The sequence below is a fragment of the Cyprinus carpio genome, chromosome A8 (assembly GCF_018340385.1).
Source record: "Cyprinus carpio isolate SPL01 chromosome A8, ASM1834038v1, whole genome shotgun sequence".
NCBI lineage: Eukaryota > Metazoa > Chordata > Actinopteri > Cypriniformes > Cyprinidae > Cyprinus > Cyprinus carpio.
Genome location: NC_056579.1, coordinates 7,549,858 through 7,572,095, shown reverse-complemented (window position 1 = coordinate 7,572,095; position 22,238 = coordinate 7,549,858). Strand labels below are relative to the sequence as shown.

At 35.6% G+C, this 22,238-nt stretch overlaps 1 protein-coding gene across 2 annotated transcripts; it reads right to left on the bottom strand.

The window, feature by feature from the left end:
• Positions 1 to 225: 225 nt before the first annotated feature.
• LOC109059087 (sterol O-acyltransferase 1-like) lies at positions 226 to 22,090 on the bottom strand. Of its 2 annotated transcripts, XM_042761896.1 has the most exons (16): positions 21,899 to 22,090; positions 12,282 to 12,412; positions 10,615 to 10,673; positions 6,408 to 6,550; positions 6,105 to 6,164; positions 5,757 to 5,864; positions 4,623 to 4,905; positions 4,375 to 4,453; positions 4,212 to 4,293; positions 3,590 to 3,635; positions 3,340 to 3,469; positions 3,072 to 3,169; positions 2,866 to 2,964; positions 2,331 to 2,466; positions 1,953 to 2,098; positions 226 to 1,862 (listed from the first exon to the last, which is right to left on the bottom strand). In XM_042761896.1, exons 2-16 carry the CDS (start codon positions 12,403 to 12,405, stop codon positions 1,812 to 1,814), a joined length of 1,644 nt encoding a protein of 547 aa, XP_042617830.1. In that variant the 5' UTR covers positions 12,406 to 12,412; positions 21,899 to 22,090; the 3' UTR covers positions 226 to 1,811. The 2 variants fall into 2 exon arrangements, with proteins under 2 accessions (XP_042617830.1, XP_042617828.1); XM_042761894.1 differs by lacking the exon at positions 21,899 to 22,090 and having other exon boundaries at positions 12,282 to 13,067.
• Positions 22,091 to 22,238: the final 148 nt, after the last annotated feature.

Genomic DNA, 22,238 nt, shown 5'->3' with positions numbered 1-22,238 from the left:
GATGTACTAAAATTAATACAAATAAAATAAAATCTATAGACATATTTTAAAAAATAATAATAATTTAAAAAATGACTAAAACTTAAAAATGAAACTGAAAATATGAAAATAAAAACAAATTAAAACTATTAATAAAATGCTAATATAACACAATATTGGTTTTGCTCCTAATTTAATTTTTAGCTCTACCAACAGCAATGGCAAAATATAGTAATAGTCTTGATATTACAATAATAATCTTTAATTTCTGCAACATGATTTCATCTGTACAGAAATAACATTTTAATTCACTTTTCACATAAGATTGTATGCGGTCAAGTCACATAAAACATTAGCCTGATATTAACTGATATCTCACCAATATACAACATGGTACACAGTGCATAAAAAACAAGCCACTATAGTCAGTTAAACTGTTTAATTGTCCATTGCAAAGCATGGTGGTACAGGCTACACACTGAACATTTCACAAGATAAATTATGATGAAAATCTGTTTAAAAATATGACATCTGTTTAGATTATTTCAAAATATTGATAACTTTTTCTGTGATAAAAATTACAGCTATCGAGTATTCTGGAAATTACAACTGAGCATTTACACTGCAGGTGCCATCAAGAAATAAAATCTAAAATGCTGTTTGTAAATATACTACAGTAGTCCAAACATTCAACTCTCCATCACCACCTGCTGGTCGTCACAGCTATTGCAAGTACGTTTTTAAAATATAATACAGAAAATCTCATTCATTTTGTGGAACTGGAGAGAGTATCCACTCAAAACTCTTTTTTGCACTGATAAATGACATTCAAAATGTCCTAGACATTATGTTTTTGTTGTTGTTGTTTTTTGCAATAAATCCCCTGCATACTCTGGCAGTGTACATAATGTTTATCTAATAAAGGGATTGTGCTTGTAAACCATTAGTAATGATGACATGAGTGCAGCCAGCTACAAAACCTCAACACTTCCAAACATTTGATACCCTATTTTGTAATAAATATGTCCTAAACCATGGCTTTTAAATTAGTATCTAATTAGTTTAGCTCTATGGAAAGAGAGAAAAAAAATAAACTAAAAATTTCCAGAACTCTAAATCCAAACTACCAATCTAACTCCTCAAGCAGTAACTATGGTAAATAAAACTGGCAGAGTGGAGAATTTCCCCCAAATCATCTTCATTTTAATTAAAAGTCTAAGAGTAAAAGGTAAGAAGTAAAAAATATTGTGTTTCACAGCAGTATGGCACATAATTTAAATTCATTGGGGTTTTAGAATTCTCAACCCCGCTTGTAAACATTCTACAATTTTGTGCAGTCCAGGCAAAAACTGGTTAAAACGTACCACATATATCCAGTACTGGAATAAAACCACATTATCAAACACAATATCTAAGAAGTGGCAGTAAACAAAACACATTTACCATATAATCTGATCTCAACTTTAGGACATCACAGAGGCTTCTAAAAATAGAATCTCCAGATCAGACATAACCTAAATTAGACTGTCAAATGCTTACTAGACATTTCAAAGGAAACAACAAAATATTCATAATGCACAGTATAGACATTCTTCATTCTATTACAGATGTTTTCATAAATATTAAAATCTAAACAAATAAAATATCTAAGGCCTCTTCATAAATTGAAGTGTCCTCATGATTATAGAGTAAGATTGTCACTTTTCATTTTGTTTGGTCAAGAGTGCAATACCTACAGAATGCTAAAAAAGTTCCAGAGCAGGTTGAGTATAAATCCCATTCATCTTGTGGCTGGTGGTGTGGCTTTAGAGAGCATCTACAGCAGTGTTAGTCTACGGAGAGCAAGTCCAGGATCGAGGCTTTAGCAAGTCTATGAAAGAAGGCTGAGGAAACAGAAAGAACCCACAAATATATGAATAAATTCACAAACTATATTCACAGATGAACCCACCTGGCACCAAAACTTTGTTTACCTCTTGAATGGGGCAGAAGCGCTGTGCGTACCACTCCTGAGAGTACAGGCAGATGAGAACCCCCTGACCCAAGAACAGCGCAGTCCACATGATCACGTTCCAGATCGGCCCTTTTCTCCGGTCGTTAAGAACGAAGTTAAACACCACTAAGAGAAATATGAGTGGATCAGAGATTTTCATATTCAGGCTCTGTCATGTTCATCAGTCAGAGTCATTCTAACCGAAGCTTAAACCAACTTCTAGGTGGTTATCTGGCATCCCAGCCTGTCCAAGCTGGTTAAATTGGTCTGTTTGGATGGTTTTTGGTAGACCAGCTAAGACTATCTGTTTTTTCAGCAGGGATATTTGACATGCTCTTGTAGTAAATGAGGTTCTTACTTCCAAAGCACATGAAGAGGCAGAACAGGACAGGGTAGAAGAAGCCAAAGCAGATGGCCAGAACATACTCGTGCACCACAGCAGACACTGTAAAAACAACCAACATGGCCGCTGCACGGAATCGCTTCTGTGTCATCTGTAGACATGGATGATCACACTCGGTTTAGTCCATTCAATTAAACCAAAAACAGATTGTTTAATAAAATACAGTACAACACAAGGCCTTCGTCAAGGTCCAGTCTGAAACACTGTTTACACCAATGAATTTCCATGACTATTTCAGTCATTTGTAATTCCTTGATGATTTCTTTAAAGAGTGCACTCAAAGTGCAGATTCTATATATAGCTGATTAAATAGAAGTAAATAAAAATATACAAAAAGAAATTATAATGTATAAAAATGATAATAAAAATAAATGATAATATAATCAGTCAGTAAATAAACAATAATGTATTTTAGAACAACTAGAGTCTTATAATGAATAACTAGAATATTTTATTTTGTATTCTGTAACATTTTCATCTTATGACTCACCCACAGGAAGTCCCTGTAGACGTAGTAATAAAGCCAATCATGTACTACAACATTCCATGTGCGGTAATAGTTAGCAAATGAAGTGGAGTTCCACCAGTCCTAGAAAAAAAAAAAAAAATTCAATGAATAATTATATAATGGCAATATCTGCCTTTAAATAGAGCATATCTGATCATGTGGAACATATAACCCTTATAAAACCTTACCTTATAAAACATTCTGTCTCCAAATCGTAGCATTTCAGCAAACGCATTAAGCCAGCAATGCAGAAAGGCAAAGAACGCCAAGAATAGCACCAGCACTCCTACAGATACAGAACACCGCCATTACACAAACTGCATTCATTTTTCTACTTTTCATTACTACATCTGAGACCCTTCTCAGTGTGTACTCATCTTATTTAGACATCTTATCAGTATAAAGGAATCTGAAGATGGGCTACATTTAAATATGGCTGTCCTGCTGAAATTCTACCTGGCAATATAGAGTTGAAGACACACAGCACCATGGCCCTCAGATCAAAGAGCTGCATACTGATACTGCGGAACTGAGGGATACACAGCCGCACAAATATGTAATACGCATAAAACAAACACCCGAGCACCTGGAATGACACAGAAAAAAAACACTTACTCAAGATTTCAACATCACACCCACCAAATAAATCTATTAAAAAAACCACAAATTAAAATAAAAAAAATATGTAATCTTTGAAAGAGCCCACCTGTGAAAATTGTATAGCCACATAACCCCATCGAATACATGGATTTCTACAAGGACAAAGTAACATAAGTGGAATCAAAACTGAATTTAAAAAAGTAATATATATAAATGTTATTTTTATTTAAAGTGACATGACGTGACATACAGCAGAGACATGACCCATACTCAGAATTCGTGCTCTGCATTTAACCCATCCAAAGTGCACACACACAGCAGTGAACACACACACACAGCAGGGGCAGCTATTTATGCGGCCCCAGAGCAGTGGGCAGTGGGGGTTAGTGCCTTGCTCAAGGGCAGCTCAGTGTGGTATTGCCGGGCTCGAGACTGCCTTAGGGGTAGGAGGCAAACTCTTACCCATTAGGCCAGGACTTCCCCACAAGTATGGGCCAATTTATTACTTGAGACTCGACCCCACAACATACATGGTATATATATATATAATATATATCTCTATATACCATATATATATATATATATATATATACAATATATCACACATCACATACATACATATACTTATAATATATATACACATATATATATATACATAATATATATATATATATATATATATATACATATATATATAAAAATGTAAACCTATTATTAGTGAGTCTTACCGTGGATAATTGTCTCTGTATATTAGGGTGGGTGCAAAGAGAAAATAAATGTACTGGGTGAACTGAGGTACAGCTACTGAATCTGAAAAAAAATGAAAAAGACAAAATAAGTTTTTATCAGTTTATTTTTGTTAAGTTACTAACATCTAAGTAAGGATCTTACTTGTTTTGCTTCGTTCTAAGGATCGCACTCTTGGCACATTTTCCCTGATGAAAGAGTGAGCCTTCATTATCAGTCGCACCTGTTTAAAACAACCAATATCAACTAGATTCAGCAGTGAAACTAAAATAAACATCTTCAAATATTATTAGATTACTAATGAGTAACAAATTCAAATAAACACATGAAAGCAGATAATAGAGCAACCAATAATCATATAAAAAAATCCTGTTGCTATGGTTACTTAGTACCTGTTCCAAAATAAGTATGAAGCATGAAGCAGGGGGAAGGCCGTTCTTCAAGACCACATATGTGGGCAGGAATCCCAAACACAGCCCCTGGTACAGCAGCAAGAGAGAACCGGCCAGCACTGTCCATAAGCCCTGATGGTTTGACGTGGGGTAAACGTTGGCCCAGACACTCAGCAGTACATATGGAACCACAAGGGTGGACAGGAACATACACATCCACGTGACAACCACTAGGGGGAACTGGCCAAACGCGTACACCAACAGATCAAACTCAAGCACCAGTCTAGAGAGAGCAAGAAAGAAAGATTTTTGCGACTTACACAATTTAGTCATCTCCTTTTATTGTCTTACTTTACTTCAAGTAAGACTGAAAGTACATTGTGAGAAAACTCTTTTGAACTTTTTGCATGTATCAGTCAGTTTTTTGACGTCACAATATGAAGAAGTCCGAGACTTTAATATTATTTAGCTTGTGCTGACATTGCTAAATAATTTTCCTAGACTGTCCTTTCACATTACATAAAAACTAAAAATTAACATCAAATTATTATTAAAAATAAAATGTATAAAATTATTTTAATTAGGGAATTAATTCAGTTAAAATAGTTAACAGCACATTACTTTTCTCAAATTTTCTCAACACATTATATTTCAATATCTTAAAATCACTGATTTGTTCACAGAAGCACAAATAAACATGTCGTTTTATTTCATAACTTTATCCTTACAGTAGCTAGAATACAGTAAACTTCAAACATGTTATATGCGTGATGTTTTTAGTTTAGTTTTCTTTAAATATTTAAATAGAATATCTAATTAAATAACACAAGGACCTAAAACTATTCAAAAATTATGACACATATCAGAAATGTACTTTTAATGCAAACCAGAAGAAGTATATATTGAATAGTTGCAGAGCTCATTTTCATTAATTCAGGAGACCTTGCAAAGATTGTGCTTGTGAAAACAAAATATATCTCTTTATATTTTGGCAAAAACAAAACCATTATGCATATATGAAACCACACTGCTGGCAATGTCAGAACTTTCACATTTTTAAGAAGGATGCTTTTTAAAAAAACAAATGAAGCAAAACGGACTCCAAAAGTGTGGATGAATTGTGAATGCTCTAACCTGCCCTCATCGATGAAGTCCACGACGAGTGTACTGAAGATGAAGAGAATGAGGAGGGCGATGAACATGTGATAGATGGTGCGAATGTGGTTCACCTCAAAGAGATCACTGCAGAAACACAGTTTAATAAGCACTATTACTTTACAAATAACCAACTGTCTCTCGCCTTCCAGATTAAATATTATACCAATGAAAAAACAGCTAAATGATTTTAAATTCCATAAACTGTGCTATAACAAAGATCAGCTTATCAAAATAAAGCCATCTCTCATCTACCTCTGACCACAGACAGAAACAAATCTTTCACACATATCAGGACAGGTTTCAGCAAGATCGCCCATGACTTACTCTAACAGGGATCGACGGATCACGAATTGCTTGCTTTGGCCTTGGGGAGGCTGCGTAACCCTACAGGAGCAGAGAAGATAAAAAGGGTTACACAACAGGAGAAAACGAAAAAGACAAAAAGAATGTGAGATAAAAGCACTACTCTGATAGACTGGCATGCTAGTCATGTGCCAAGATCACGCAATAGGAAAGAAATCACACACTGAATTCAAACAGATTTGAATGACAGAAAAGAGAAGAGAATGAAGTGTACTAGGCAGCTATAGCACTCATTGCAATCTGGTTTGTGCATGCTTTCAGTACCTGAGTTTGCTTTTCTCCTTTTCTGAGAGAGGAAAGACTGTGCTCACATGGGAGGAATCCAGACTAGCAGATTCCTCTATCAGACTGTCCATGAATTCATTGACTTGGGTGTCAAACTGCCTCATCAGGTCTGCCTTCAAATGCTGAAGAAAAAAACAAAACAAAAAAAAACAGTAAAGACACAGGTTAGCAGTCTCTAAAGTTTCCAGAAGGTCTTGTGAAGCTTATCACATCATATCCACAAGATAACAGCAATTCAGCCAGAGAATCAGGTCTCGTGTCATGGTCATGCTGTTTTGACTGCAGCTGCTCTTAATGGAGACAAATGAAGATAATGTGTGTCAAAGAAACTTTTAGGGATATTAAATTTGCTCGCAGACTGAACTGATGACGCAATACATTGGAGGTCTGTAATTCAAATAAATTCTAAAGTTCAATCTGACTACAACAAAATGTCTTTTTTAGGAAAGTGCATAGAAGATGTGTTACAAACAAGGACATCATATTTTCCCAAACCTTACTGCCCCTGGCTGACAACCACATCCTTCCCTATTCTATCTACACTTCCTGTAACGTTTACAAGCAACTACATCAAGCAGTACAAAACAATATAAAGCACGAAACAACATTTGATCCCTAAAAACAAAGTAAAAAAAAGTTTTTTTTGTCTAAATCTAATAAATTTAGTAATACATTATACAATTTACATGATTATTTGAATACACAGTAAGTTTCACATTTCACAATTAAAATACATTTTAATATTTTAATCTATTGTCATGTGGCCAGCAAATCATAAAAAAGGAAATATTTTCACAAAGGATCTGTAGACACAATGTGTCAAAATCAAATATAAAAATAATTCAATATTTTACATAAGTATAAAATATTTTTAATTGAAAGGGATACTCCACCCCAAAATGAAAATGTTGTTATTAATCACTTACCCCCATGTCGTTCCAAACCCGTAAAAGCTTCGTTCATCTCCAGAACACAATTTTAAGATATTTTGGATGAAAACCGGGAGGCCTGTGACTGTCCCATAGACTGCCAAGTAAATAACAGTGTCAATGTCTATAAAAGGTATGAAAGTCGTCGTTAGAATACCTCATCTGCCATCAGACGTGCAAACTGGGTAATATGAAGCGTCGGGAACGCTTTTTGTGAGCAAAGAAAACAAAAATAACGACTTTATTCGACAATTCCTTTGTCAACAGTCTCCTCTGTGTCTCTCCATATCAACGTATGCTGCGTATGCTCTTCTGTATCATCTGTGCCACAAGGATGCGCTGTTTCTACGTGTATTTAGCTTTGATTTGAAAGAAAACAGCTCATCCTTGTGGCACGGCTGATAAAGAAGAGCATACGCAGCATACGGTGATATGGAGGGACACAGAGGAGACTGTTGACAAAGGAATTGTCGAATAAAGTCGTTATTTTTGTTTTCTTCCCTTACAAAAGTGTTCCTGTCATTACGTATAACCCAGTTTGCATGTCTGATGGCAGATGGAGTATTCTGACCATGACTTTCATACCTTTTATGGACCTTGACACTGTTATTTACTTGGCAGTCTATGGGACAGTCACAGGCCTCCCGGTTTTCATCCAAAATATTTTACCTTATTATATTATTGTTATTATTATATATACTGTTACACACAGACATATATATATATATATATATATATATATATATATATATATATATATATATATATATATATATATATATATTTATGTATGTGTGTGTGTGTGTGTGTGTGTACTAAAAATATATTAGTAAAATTAAAAACTCCAGAAAAATAAATAGCACTGTAAAAAATGATTTTATGGCTCAGTAAATAAAACAGGAAAAATCATGCATCTTTACTAAAAATATATTAGTAAAATTAAAAACTCCTGAATATTAAGTACTAAATATATACTCAATATTTTCTTGAAAATATTATACATCCAACAGAGAAGTAAATTTGACTTGTGATTATCTAGCATATTTACTCGAATTAATAAAGTACTTGAAGCAAATTTTTAAAAAATCACATAAAATTTAAAGCGAGGAATCTGCGCCATGCGTGGAAAGAAAACCCGCGATGATTGAAGGCTTCTCCATGATCTCCATTAGTTCTCGACAGGTAAGTAGGCCTACTATTTAAAACCGCATTATATTACGGATTTTTACATTGAATTTATTCAAGAAACGTAATTTCATTAGATGATTGTGTTGTTATCACTTCATTCTGTACCTTTGAAAAGTTTAGTGTGTTCTTGAGTTAGCTTTGTAAACGAGCGCCATATAAGCTAACGTTACAGTCTACGTAGCAAAACGATTTTCACATAATATGTGAATTGTACGGTTGTGCATTGTTCTTAGGAAAAAATACGTATGTCGCGGCCACGAATTAACAATTGGTGACACGTTTTTCATTCCATAATTTTATATAATCGTGCACAATATAAATCATTCCCCCCATTCTCTAATTACTTTACTAATTGTGCGTTGTTTATTAATAGGTCCCTTTTTTACTCAGTCGCGTCCACTTTTGTAAATTACCATAACTCGTTCCTTTTTTAAATAAAAAAGAGTTAAAGATTATTAAAATATGGACACGATTAACTAAATTAACGTAGTTTAATGCAAGAAAATGGCAAGGTGAACTGTGATGCAGTATGTTTTAATGAGTTTGATTTGGTTTAATATAGTGATGATGTTTCATTTTTTTTTTCTTTTTTTTTTCTTTTTTTTTCTTTTTTTTTTACACAAGTTTTGTGTGATCTTTCCAAAGACTATAGTCTCGTTCTGCACAACGTCTGAACAGCCCCCAAAAAAGTACAACTCAAAGATAGCCACTGGTTCTGTAGTGTTTAAAAAATCCTCATTCGTTTCATCAAATTTAATTATGTGAAATGAATTATGTGAATGCAAATACTAATTAACTTTTAGTTTAAAAATATGCTGTTAACCAATTTCTTTTGTCTGTTTTCTTAATTGCAGAATATTCGTGCTGTCTTTGCTGTAAACTGGTTGAAAGGGACAGAAGTGAGAGACTTATTTACCCTCATTTGATAAAACTGTTTTGAAAAAATAATTTTACATTTAGAAATTTCTAGAATTTCTGTTTCAGGTTTTTTATTAGTTTAAAAACTTTTCCCAAATTCCCTGGCCAAGGAGTTTTCTTGTTTGGGGGGTGGGGTCAGGGGCTTAGTTAACAGGTTTTTATTTGTAACTGCAGTCTGTTAGTCATGTTTTGATACTGAGATTAATAAGCTGTCATATCTATGCATAGAACTGCTAATGTTGGAGTTGTAATGTGTCTTGAACATGGATGTTTACTATTGCTTAAGCTGTTTAAACTATTTTAAAGTGATCTTAAGCATCATAGGTTTCTGTGTGCTGGCTATTTCTTGCATGATTTGTTAAAAATACAAGACTCTTAACTACACATTGTCATGGTATTATTTTTTGTGACATTATAACAGAAAAATTAAATTACATTTAACTGAATTACCAGCACTGCATAAAACATGTAAAATGTATTTAAAAGAACAACTAATTTTACTTAATTATATCAGATTTGTAAGTGAATTTACTCAATAAAATTTAACAGGTCAAGTTACATGTACTTATTCGTTTTTTTTTATTTTTACTTAATTTAGTTAAGTAGATTTACTTAATTTTCCAAATGTATTAAATTTACTTGAAAAAACCAACAGAAAAAAAATACCAAAAAAAAAAAAAATAAACTGTGCTTGTGAAAAACCTTCTGTGCTGTAAAAAACATTTAACTAACCCACTAACAGAAACTAAATATTTTAAAAACTAAATAGAGACTGTGCTTGTGAAAAACCTTCTGCCTACTAAAGCGGTTTATGTACAAGAACAAAGCAGAACAAACATTCAGAGCTGCTACACTAAACAAAAGCTCTGTCAGTCTGACACAGATCAAAATCACAGTCCTAAGCATTGTATTTAAGACACTGAAAGGATTTAGTCAAACCAAAGGTCACACTTGAACATTTAGGATCTGTACATCTCTGACGTAATGTGTGATAATACAGATAATCTGTGATAATACCGACCGTCTGCAACAATACAGTGATAAAGAACAAGATTTGCACACTTATGACACTTAACACTCTATTGACCTCATGGTTTTAATAATTGACTTTAAGTCAAGAAAAAGAACTGAAAGGCTCTGAGCCATCCTACCTCAGCTTTCTTCTTCAGCTGTAGTTTTGCACTGATAATGTGCTCCACTTCTACTGTTCCTGAAAGGAGACATCAATACAGTTCCCTCATGAATGCTTACAACTATACACAGATGGATACAGGTCAATCTGTGGCACTTGTTGTCACCATATCCTGGTTACCATACCAATAATCTTTAACTAATCCAACATAATGCAAACAGAATACCTGTATCCGTTAAAGTGCAAACAGAAGAGACAGTGATTCATATAACACTTTTAAAAAGACATTAACATACATAAGGACATTGACATCACAGAGATGCTCTAGAAAGCACTGAAAACTCATTTTAAATTGATGAAATGCACCAAGATGCCCTCAAAAAAGTCACCACATGTATACATCAAAAAAACAAACTCATTAGTCTGTAGGGTGCAGTTGGCCGGAAATCAAAACAAATGAAAGCATGAACTGAGGGAATTCAAACTAAAAGTCTTAGAACAGAAATAAACTGTATATAATGCTGACAGCAGGTTTTCCCAAATTATTTACTATTCAATATAAATACAAATATGAATCTGAATTTCATCTTCGTATTATTAAAGACTGAAAAATATTTATTTTAATTTAGGAAAGAGAGACTTTTTACATTAGCATAGATGGATACATATGTCAAAGGCAAAGCCCATAGCCAATGAATGGACTAGACTTAAATATATTACAATTCATGAATAGTTAAAATGCAGTAAAAAGAAAGACAGAGAGGAACACAATGTCTTCATTTCAATCTATGGGAGATAATTCTAAGAGGTAATGAATTAATAGTAAGTGTACAACCTGATGACTTTTGACAAAAAGCACTACAGTGTATCCCACTGAAAACCCTAAAATATGATATATAATTTTAAAAACCACTAATACTAACTTAAACACTACACTGTGAAGCATCTTATGAAATGAATCTGAATCTATTTGGCATTGAGGTTACACAATGAAACACTACTCTAGCATTTTCAGTGTCATCATGTCAGAGTTAATGGGAATGACTGCATCATTGATAACAGTACTGGGCAGGACATGCCGATTTCTCAATCAGGTCACACGGCAAATCACATGGCAGTCTGTTCATCCCAGAATTTAGCTTGATGGTTTCACTAACGTAACATGAATGTGTCATAGCCATTGTTTCCTCATTCTTCTTTAATGCATATATGATTACACGGCTCAATTAAGAACTCAATACAAAAAAGGCTATTACTTCAGTTATTATCGCAAATTAAAAACCCTTTACTTTAAGGAAAATTAACATTTAATTAATAATATACATATTTTCTACCACATAAAATCAAATATTTTTTTTTCCTCACTGAAAACTCCTCAACAGACCAGGCAAAGAGAAAAAAAAATCTCTTGTTGAGCCTGCAAATTAATAATAACAAAGGTATGTACTCTTTTGTATGACAGTGTCGTACAAATGATGAGTTGCACAAGTTGTAACGGAAAGTAAATAGTAAGGACACTGAGGGAAACACGTTGCAACTGATTCCAATGGGTGAGAGTTGAATGACCTACATTAGACCTAAGAAAAGAGGAACTCTGTCTATTCATTTGAATCTTATTGTGACTGTTTTGCCTCCACCACTTATTTAAATACTCTGCACTTTTTTTGTTTAGTGATTCAGTCTCACCATTACTGGGGCAAGGCACCTCTCCTGTGGCTCTTTCGGCACCTGTGCCATCCTGGTCTGAGGACGGAACCACCTTATGAGACCCCCTGCGACTGCGTGGGCCGCCAGCACCCTCATTCACCATCCTGCAGCTGAAACCCCAACACCAAGAGCAAATGTCATTCTTATGCATTGGAGTATAACTGAATTCATGACTATATAAAGTACATAATTCTAAGAATGTTCAATCTTGATTGAATTTTAATTGAACTTTAAATGTAGTCATTCTGACTAGTCATTGAATATAACAAAGACAAAAATTTTATTAGTGAGAAGATTTTTAAGAGCAACTAAGAAATAAGTAAGATTATCTAAGGAATAGTTCCTTGTGCTACTAACTGGTATCAAAACAACCTGAACACAGAATTAGTCAGGCTAGATGAATAGTTGATATCTAAACCACAGATCCTCATAAAAAGCAAAAAACTACGTGTGCTACGTGTTATCAGTAACAAAGTAATAGTAACTTGTCATTATTAGGATAGCTACTAGTATCAAAGAGACAAGTACCGTAAGTGACAAACTTAAATACTAGTCACTATTTAATTAATTACTAGAAATAAATAAGTACTAGATAGTAAGATTTAAAAAAAAAGACCCTAGTTAGTTAATAGAATAAACGTAAAAATGGCTTGCCTTACAAATGCGACTCAAGCTTTAACCCTAAAACGGAGTGGTGTGTGGAGATTCTAAGAAATCCACATGGTGATAGAGATTCTGAGAAGAAGTCCACATATTTAAATTAAACCCAAGTGTTGTTAAGAGATTCTGAGAAGTCACATACTCAAAATGTGTTCATAATGATAAGTTTCATTTCAAAAGTAAAAAAATTTATATTTCATGGTAAAGATCTTCATTATCAAATAGTTATAATAATATATATATATATATATATATTATAATTAAACAGGTTTCATTTTTATATTCAAAAATGTTTTTATGCATTTCATATGTAATTTTCACAGTATTTCTAACTGCGCAGTCAGTGAGTCTGTTTTGCATATGAAGTTGAACTGCATGTATTGTTCTTTTGTATCAATATTTCTTAGAATTATCAGTATGACACTTTGAATCTAAAAGAGGAAGAAGTCCAAAATCGAGACATTGACTAGACTATTTTTTTAAAGTTCAGGTGTTATTAGTGATAGCCAGATGACGACTTATGTCTAGAACAACAGTATATTAGATAGACTCTGCAAAATAGAATAGGGTTTTGACTTTCTGAGACTCTGGTCTTATTAAAAATGTACTAACATTGGATTTACATTTTCTATATTTGAAGGTTGTTACTATTATCCAGAACTTTATTTCCAAGTTATGATTTGTGGTTTCTGTTCTCTATATTCTTTTTAATAAATTTACATATTATTACACCTTGACCGTCTGAATTGGATTAAATTTTGCATCAGTTTATGGAGGCACCGCTGGGATATAGATCGATCCTTGAAGTATATTTGATGCATCGCAAGGCAAGATAAAGAGAGGTGAGTTGCTCGTCTAATTCTCTTTATGGGCTTCTGTTGTGCAAACCTGGCGAGTCTAAGAGCTATATCTGCGGACCCATTTCGTTCATTTTTCTTGACTGCAGCAAGAGAACGAATTTGGGGCGGTACGGTGGTTTAACCGTGTGTGAGGAATGAGCGCGCGCTCTGTGTTTGAGAACGGCGATTTGCGGCATTAAATGTGTTGTTCACTGAAGGGGTTTACCGACAGTGTGGATAATTCTGCGTAGCAAGTACACTTTGCGGGGTTTACCGGAGGTGTATTGCGGGCGCTTTCAGGGCTTACTGAAGCGCAACAGTTTTTGAGACACGCACTGTCAGGGATTACTGCAGCGTGCTGGTCAGATCTGTATGTCGATTCTCTGTTTTGATATAGGCTCTGGGATGGACTCGGCAAGTCTTGGCACTGGCAGAATTCCACCTTGCGACTAAATTCTAAAATCCATATATTTTGACAATTGTTTGACTGTGGCAGAATACCACATTGTAACAAAGTTTAACTCTGTATAATTGTTATAATTGTCAGACGGCTAATTAAGTTAAACAAATTAAGAGTAAAGAGAACACCACCAAATTTAACAATTTAATTAAGTTAATTTAATTAAGTGTATTTAATTGAGTGTATCTGAATTGAATAAAACTTTTTCTTTGTTGGGGGTGTCAACACACGAAGTAATGGCTCATGTGTATGTAAAAGGAGCTCTTAACGAAACTCTCACTGCTCAAGTAGCTATGTTAGGCATCAGAAATAAAGAAAAGATTAAACAGAAAATGGCTAAAGATGAATTTAAAGAAATATGGGGTCCGTAGGCAGTGTGAATTCGGGGTGATGAAGGAAGTTAATAAGTTAATGATCCTAAGAAACAAAAGAAATAGGCACGAGCGTGTTTTGTGTTGTTTGAGGATTGTGCAAGCAAAAGGTATTTTAACATATCGCAATGGAAGAATAGTTTATGTGGATAAACTGGCACAAGCCGCTAGATATACTACGCAAGATATGTGGGATTTATTAGACATTGTAACTAAGGAGCCAAGAGCAGATACAGGGAGAGTCCCTAAAATCGATGATATTTTTAGCTGGCAGGAATATGCTTCAAAACTGAAAGCAGCGATTGCCAAGGCAGGGAGACATGTGACAAATGTTTCTGAAAACGGTGGTATACAGGTTGCCGCTATTTCTCCTGGGCACCTGGAGGAAGCTGAGAATGAGTGGGGCGAGTATGTGAAACTGCGTCCAAAATTACCCCGCTATAGTGAAATAGATCAGGAATCGATAGCGGCTGGTCAAGTGGGGGTTTATCGATCTACGGGTGTGCGAGATTTGACTAGTATTGTAAATACACTGCCACTCATGAAATCTAACAGTACCAATTCTGAATTTTGGGATCGTTTGTGGGTAATGGCAAGAGCCAACCGCCTAGCAGTAAAAGATAAAAGATCCGTATTCAATTTGTGAGCAAGTCTGCCCGTCTACATACACGGGACAGATCATCTCACCCCTCCTTTACAGCCACCAGCGAATGCAGATGATTACACAACTCAGTACAGAGTGCTGCGTACTGAAGTACAGCATGCAGTTGGAAATGGAATTCAGACTTTCACTAATGTGACAATGATTAGGCAGGGTCCAAATTAACCATTTGTTGATTACACTGAGCGATTCACAAAGGCACTGAAAGAATTTGTGGCAGCACGACGGGGGCCTGACTTGGATTCTCCAATCATGCTCCACACTGCGCAGTCAAATATGCTAAATTTGCTAAATTTACACAGTTGTTTCATTCTTCTCTGTCAACAATTATTGACTGGTCTTCTTTTGTTCCATGGGTGACACGAGCTCAAGACATCGTGGAACAACAAAAGAAGGGACTGGTTGCTGCAGTTGGTCAGCCCTCTGCTCCAGCATTTCGCTGTTATCATTGCCAACGCGATGGTCACTACGCAAACAGGTGCCCTGATAGAAATTTAGAGCTTTCAGAAAGCCTAGTTCCTCTTTTCAACAACAGCAGACAACAAAACCACTTCCTCGAGATTGTGCTTAAAATAACCCTGGTGCAGAGAAGCAGGGTGCTGACCTGGAAGCAGGTTGAAAAACTGACAAGAGCTTTTGAGAATACAAACTGACAGATAGTGGCCTCCATTTTATATGAGCACGAAGACCCTAGTCCATTTTTACATTCTAACCTAGGAGGCCAGGATAGCTACATTCTTGTGGGCCCCCGGGTCTGCATCTCAGTAACTGTTATTAATTTGCCTTTAACAAACAAACAAATGCATCTTCAAGGTATATCTGGTCACAGTCTTTTCACACAGTCTCTATTGATTTCTCCAATAATATATCCATTTGAACAGCCTTTTTGTGTGCAATTCTGGGTTGGACAAAGCCAAGTTGGCATGGCAATGGGAATGGATATATTGAGTAAATTGGAAGCAGATGTTTTGCTGACTAGGGGTCAATTAATTAGTCAGTATTTACCAATTCCCATACCAGTGTTTAATAATACTGGAATTCCTAAATTAAGCCTTGGAGCTATCACAGCTAATGAAAAGGAGTCTACTGATTCCTCAGTGATACAATATTTCGCTGAGAAATTTCCAAATTTGTGGTCAACTTCTAAACTTGATGTTGGTCTTTGCAGGATTAAACCTTTGAATGTTTCAGATCCTATACATCCTCCAGTATTCCAGTATCCTCTTTAGAAAGAAGCAGAGTGAGCTGCACAGGAAATTGTGAACCAGCTTCAGGAATCAGGGATTTTGGTAAGGTGTACTTCCTCAATGAACTTACCTATGCAGCCTGTGTGAAAAAAAATAAATAAATAAAAAGCCAGATGGTAGCTATAGGTTAACTATAGACTACACCGCATTGAATGCTGTGACTCCTAAAATAACTCCTATTGTTGCTAACCCGTCAACCATCCTCAATGACATTTCTCCAAACCATCGCTATTTTAGCGCAGTAGACATAACCAATGGTTTTTGGTCTTGTCCTATCAGAAGAGAAGATCAATACAGATTTGCCTTTCAATATTGTGATGACATTCTTCTCGCATCTCAAGATAAAGCACAACACTTGAGTGGACTCACTCGGTTGTTGAAAATACCTCTTGAACAAACAAAAAAGGTGCAATTGATTCAATCGGAAGTTACATTTTTAGGTCAAAGTATAGGTCGTGAGGGAAAGAGACCTCTTCCAGACTGGGTCATAGCCATCACTCAATTAAATAAGCCAACCACAGTTACTGGTTTAAGATCATTAATGGGGCTATTTAATTTTAATCGGATGTATATCCCAGATTTTTCTGATTTGGCTAAACCTCTAACGGAGGCTCTTAAAGGAGGCCTTCCGGGTGCTTCCCCTTTGGAGTGGACATCAGACAGGGCTGAGTCCTTTACTCTCCTCTCCCACGTTATAACCCCGGCATGACAAAGACATTCCATGTATGGACACGGACACATGTTGGCCCAAGTGCTTATAACGGTGTGCTGGGACAATGTAAAGGTGACAAAAGTTATGGCATTGTTGGGTACTATTCAACTTTGATTCCCTCTTCCATGAATGGACAGATGAATGGACAGATGCCGTGTTTGATGGCCTTGGACTGTGCTGAGTGGGCATTGAAGGTCACTGAGGCCATCGTCTGTTATAATCAGATGATCCTTCACTCTCCACATTATTTTCTACGCCTGCTCGCAGAGACAAAAATAAAGTTGATTTCAAATCAACGACGTGCAAAATGGGAAACTGCTCTCATGAACCCTCAGCTCACTGTTGTTGCAGACAACCGGACAAATTCTGCCTCCCTAATGGAGAATGAGGGGAGTGCACACGACTGCGCCGAGGTAATTATCTGTGACAGGGGACATTTTATCAGAGATTAACCATTTTCAGATTCTCTGGACATGTTCGTGGATGGCAGCAGTTTCTACAAGGGTGACACATGCTACACGGGCTGGGCGGTAGTAGAGGGGAAGACGGGCGAGGTCTTGGCTGAGGGGTCGCTTCGGGAGGAAGTGCTCAGATAGCTAACTGCATGCTTTGAAAGCTGCCTTAAATCTGGCTCCTAAACTGACTGCAGGTGAAAATAGCTCCACTAATGTAAATATTTTTACTCATAGTGCATACAGCCACCATGTAGTGCAGAGTTATGGCCCTGTTTGGAAACGTTGTGGTTATTTGACCACAGCGGGTATGCCAATAAGTCATCAAACCGTAATTGAAGAAATTCTTGACATGTTTGAGGAAATTCCACCAAACAGTGTCACGGTATGTAAAGTCACAGTACATTCAATGATTGGTTGGCAAAAGGAAACTCTCTAGCTGATAAGGCTGCGAGAGAAGCTGCAAAGGGTGTGGCACTTGAGGAAGTAGCTGTTATTTTCCCTGTTCATCATGACTGCACGGGTTCCAAAACTTTATCTAAATTGTACACAACTGAGGATCGTGAAATGTGTCAGAAATTAGGAGCTACCTTAACTGAAGAAGGGGTTTATGCTCTGAAAGACAAAGTTATTCCGCCTAGCGGATATCAAACTGAACTAATTGATCTGTACCACAGCATTGCACACCAAGGGGTTTAGAAAACACATGCTATGCTACAACAAACATGGTTTTGGCCAGAGATGTTGCAAACTGTGAAGGATAGACTGTCCAGATGTATCCACTGTTTGCAAACCGAAGCCATAATCTGGAAAAGGTAAAATCCCAATTGGTCACAGTCCTCGCCCGCGAGGAAGGACCATTCACACATTTACAATTGGATTTTATTTCGTTACCCTCTGATCGTGGGTACAAATATGTATTAGCCCTCGTTATAAAATTTCCAGATGCTCTGAAAGGGTATATTGGATTTTCAGTCCCTCTCATTGCACCATGGTTCGGGAATGATAAATTTTCATAAAATATGGGTATCTTTACTGGGATTTAGGTTATAAACAATGTCTGTATTTGGTATCTGTGAGGTGACTGAGGGTCTGACCAATGTCAGGAATGCAATAACAGTGATTATTCATTTAGCCCGGCTTCCAGAGAATAATACATATATATGTTTATGGCAATTAATTTATTTTACAATATAACAAATTAACCAAAATTCATCATAGTTGTATAAGACATATAAAAAGAAAAATACAAATAAGTCAAATTTCTTTCTAAAAGGGTCTTTGGGTTTTAACTGTACCTTCCCCTAAAGCTCTGTTGTTAAGCTCAGGTCCCTCGGGTCCACTGAAAGACACTTTACAGGAGTATCTTAAAGTACTCACGTGCGCATTAAAGAATGCCCATTTGAGTGCCCTCAGTGCTCAAAATGCTGGAGATCTTAAAACACTATATTTAATGTAAAGGTTAAAAATCACGTACAAGTGGGGGACGAAGTGATTATAAAGAAAATAGGGAACTTAGGACCAATGTCCTCCAGGTATGAGGGTCCTTCTTCAGTGTTGTTGACCATCCAACATCTCTTCTTGTTGAAATCGAGCCAGGGCTGACTCGATGGATGCAACTTGCACCAGTGAAGCCTCTGTCGCCGCTTGCTGATACTAACTCTCTTTCTAATGTGATTTAGTCCAACAGGTGCAGTATTTTATATCCAAGGAATGGCTGCTAAGGAAGAACAATGACTAATTGTTTCCTCTCTTTAGGTTCTCAACTATGATTTCATCCGGACCTGTTGTGTTAATAATAAAAAAAAAAAAAGAAAAAAAAGAGAGACTGAAAACCATGGTGTTTATGTTTGTGTGTATTGGTGTTGTCCTGTTTGGTTGTCTATGTGTCGTTGTGTGTGTTGTGTTTTTGTTTTTATCCAAAAATTTCTGCTCCTACTATTCTATATCTCTAAAAGGTACGAGTGCATGCTGTCACAGAAATATTCTGCGTATATTTACCACACACGACTGGTTCTAAGGGTGACTCTTTGATGTGACTTCTGCAACAGTGCAGCTCATTGACATTTTGGGAGTGGTTGCTGTGCTCGTAGCTGGACAGTAGTGTTCTTCCTAAGAACTGGACACATCATCATAACATCACTCGTTTACTCTACGCCATCTGAGAAACCTGTGCTAAGTCTGTCACAGCTGATATATATATATATATATATATATATATATATATATATATTATATATATATTTATAAATTGCTACATTAAAATGATTAAGATGCCTTTCAAGATCATTGATCAAAGAGATCCTTATTCTCCCATTTATACCAGTAGTGATGAGGAAATCTACACCTTGCAGGTGAAGGGTAAGGAAAGGTATGAGATTTTGAAAACGATCAACGAAAGTTTGGAAATTAACGACATGGTACCATAAGGACAAATATCTTCAACTACTATCTCCCAAGGGCAAGAAGAGAAAGAACGATGATAGAGTTTAGAGTTGGGAAAGATGGAAGGCTGTGGTAAGTCCTCAACCCAGGGGACGCCAAGGGTCGAATTTCCTTAGGAGTTCTCGTCGGCCATCTTGGTGAAGATCTTTGTTAATTTTAAGGTAGCTGGGGTTAGAGAGGTATCTACAGTACTATCTATCTGAAATTTTGCTATTGATTTTCTATATTTTCATGTATGCATCATGTATTTTTCTTTTGAATTACTCTGTATTTCTGTATTTTTGATTTTGATTTAAGGAAAAGGTTGTGGCGAGTCTTTTTGATAAGACTCGAGTGGGGGATTGGTGTGTGGAGATTCTAAGAAATCCACATGGTGATAGAGATTCTGAGAAGAAGTCCACATATTTAAATTAAACCCAAGTGTTGTTGAGAGATTTTGAGAAGTCACGTACTCAAAATGTGTTCTATTCATAATGATAAGTTTCATTTCAAAAGTTAAAATTTAATATTTCATGGAAAGGATCTGCCTCATATATATATATATATATATATATATATATATATATATATAAATATATATATATATATATATATATATATATATATATATATATTTAACAGGTTTCATTTTTATATTCAAAAATGTTTTTGGTAAACTTTATGGTATATTTCATATGTAATTTCACAGTATTTCTAACTGCGTAGTCAGCTGAGTCTGTTTTGCATATGAAGTTGAACTGCATGTATTGTTCTTTTGTATCAATATTTCTTAGAATTATCAGTATGATACTTTGAATCTAAAAGAGGAAGAAGTCCAAAATCGAGACATTGACTAGACTATTTTTAAAGGTCAGTTGTTATTAGTGATAGCCAGATGACGACTTATGTCTGGAACAACAGTATATTAGATAGACTCTGCAAAATAGAATAGGGGTTTTGACTTTCTGAGACTCTGGTCTCCTCTATCTTTTCAGCTCACTTCCTCTTCTTTGGCTTCACTCGACAACTCTTAGACTCAGACTTAGAACTCTTACAGGTTTTTATTCAAATTCAGATACCTTGAAATTCAGATACCTTGAAATTCAGATACTTTGATATTTTGATATTTTGATACTTTAATACTTAATATTTAATATACTTGGTACTTCGATTCGAACAGAATAATTGTTTATGTTTTAATTACAATTGTATTAATGTTTTGATTAATACTGGTTGGGTTCAATCCATCATAAATGGATTGTTATTAAAAATGTACTAACATTGGATTTACATTTTTTATATTTGAAGGTTGTTATTATTATCCGGAACTTTATTTCCAAGTTATGATTTGTGGTTTCTGTTCTCTATATTCTTTTTAATAAATTTGTATATTATTACACCTTGACCGTCTGAATTGGATTAAATTTTGCATCAACTAGTCACTATTTAATTAATTACTAGAAATAAATAAGTACTAGATAGTAAGATTTTTTTTTTTTTTTTTAAAGACCCTAGTTAGTTAATAGAATAAACGTAAAAATGGCTTGCCTTACAAATGCGACTCGAGCTTTAACCCTAAAACGGAGTCATAGCTACATTACACTATAATAAGCTAACAGTGTTAATTCTGTACCGTTGTTTTAGAGAGGGTTAATCTATTCGTCTGTGCATAGAACTGGCATTTAACTGTACACAAAAGACGTTCATTTACCAGAAAATGGTTTACAGGCTCCGTTAAAGAATGAGAAAAACAACGTTTAGATCACTTACCTGTGCTTCTTCCTAAAAACACACGTCTGTAATAATCAATTCAGCTTTGTGAAGACAAACTCGGTGAATGTTGACACTGGCGACGCCGCGTGATTGAACGATATCAGTGTGTCTGAACGAGAACAGTGTGACTGACAGCGAGCAGCATCAGGCCTGTTGCAATCAAAGTCCCTTTTTGAAATCAACTGAAACAACAGGCGCTTGTTCTCTACCGGGGCGGAGACTGCTTCGAAACGCCATCTGATTGGACGAGCTGCTTCGATCGTAACAGTACAGTAACAGTATCAATACCTTTTAGCGTTGCCTAGTTTATGTAATGTCTGGTTATCTCACTCTTCTC

Bases quoted from the DNA above. Each gene is read 5' to 3' on its own strand.
- LOC109059087 (XM_042761894.1), bottom strand. From the start codon at position 12,453: ATGCATAAGAATGACATTTGCTCTTGGTGTTGGGGTTTCAGCTGCAGG. The intron at 6,551-10,614 runs GTAGGATGGCTC...TTTTTTCTTCAG, and splicing joins AGCTGAAGAAGAAAGCTGAG to CATTTGAAGGCAGACCTGAT. The intron at 2,965-3,071 runs GTAAGGTTTTAT...TTTTTTTTCTAG, and splicing joins GAGACAGAATGTTTTATAAG to GACTGGTGGAACTCCACTTC.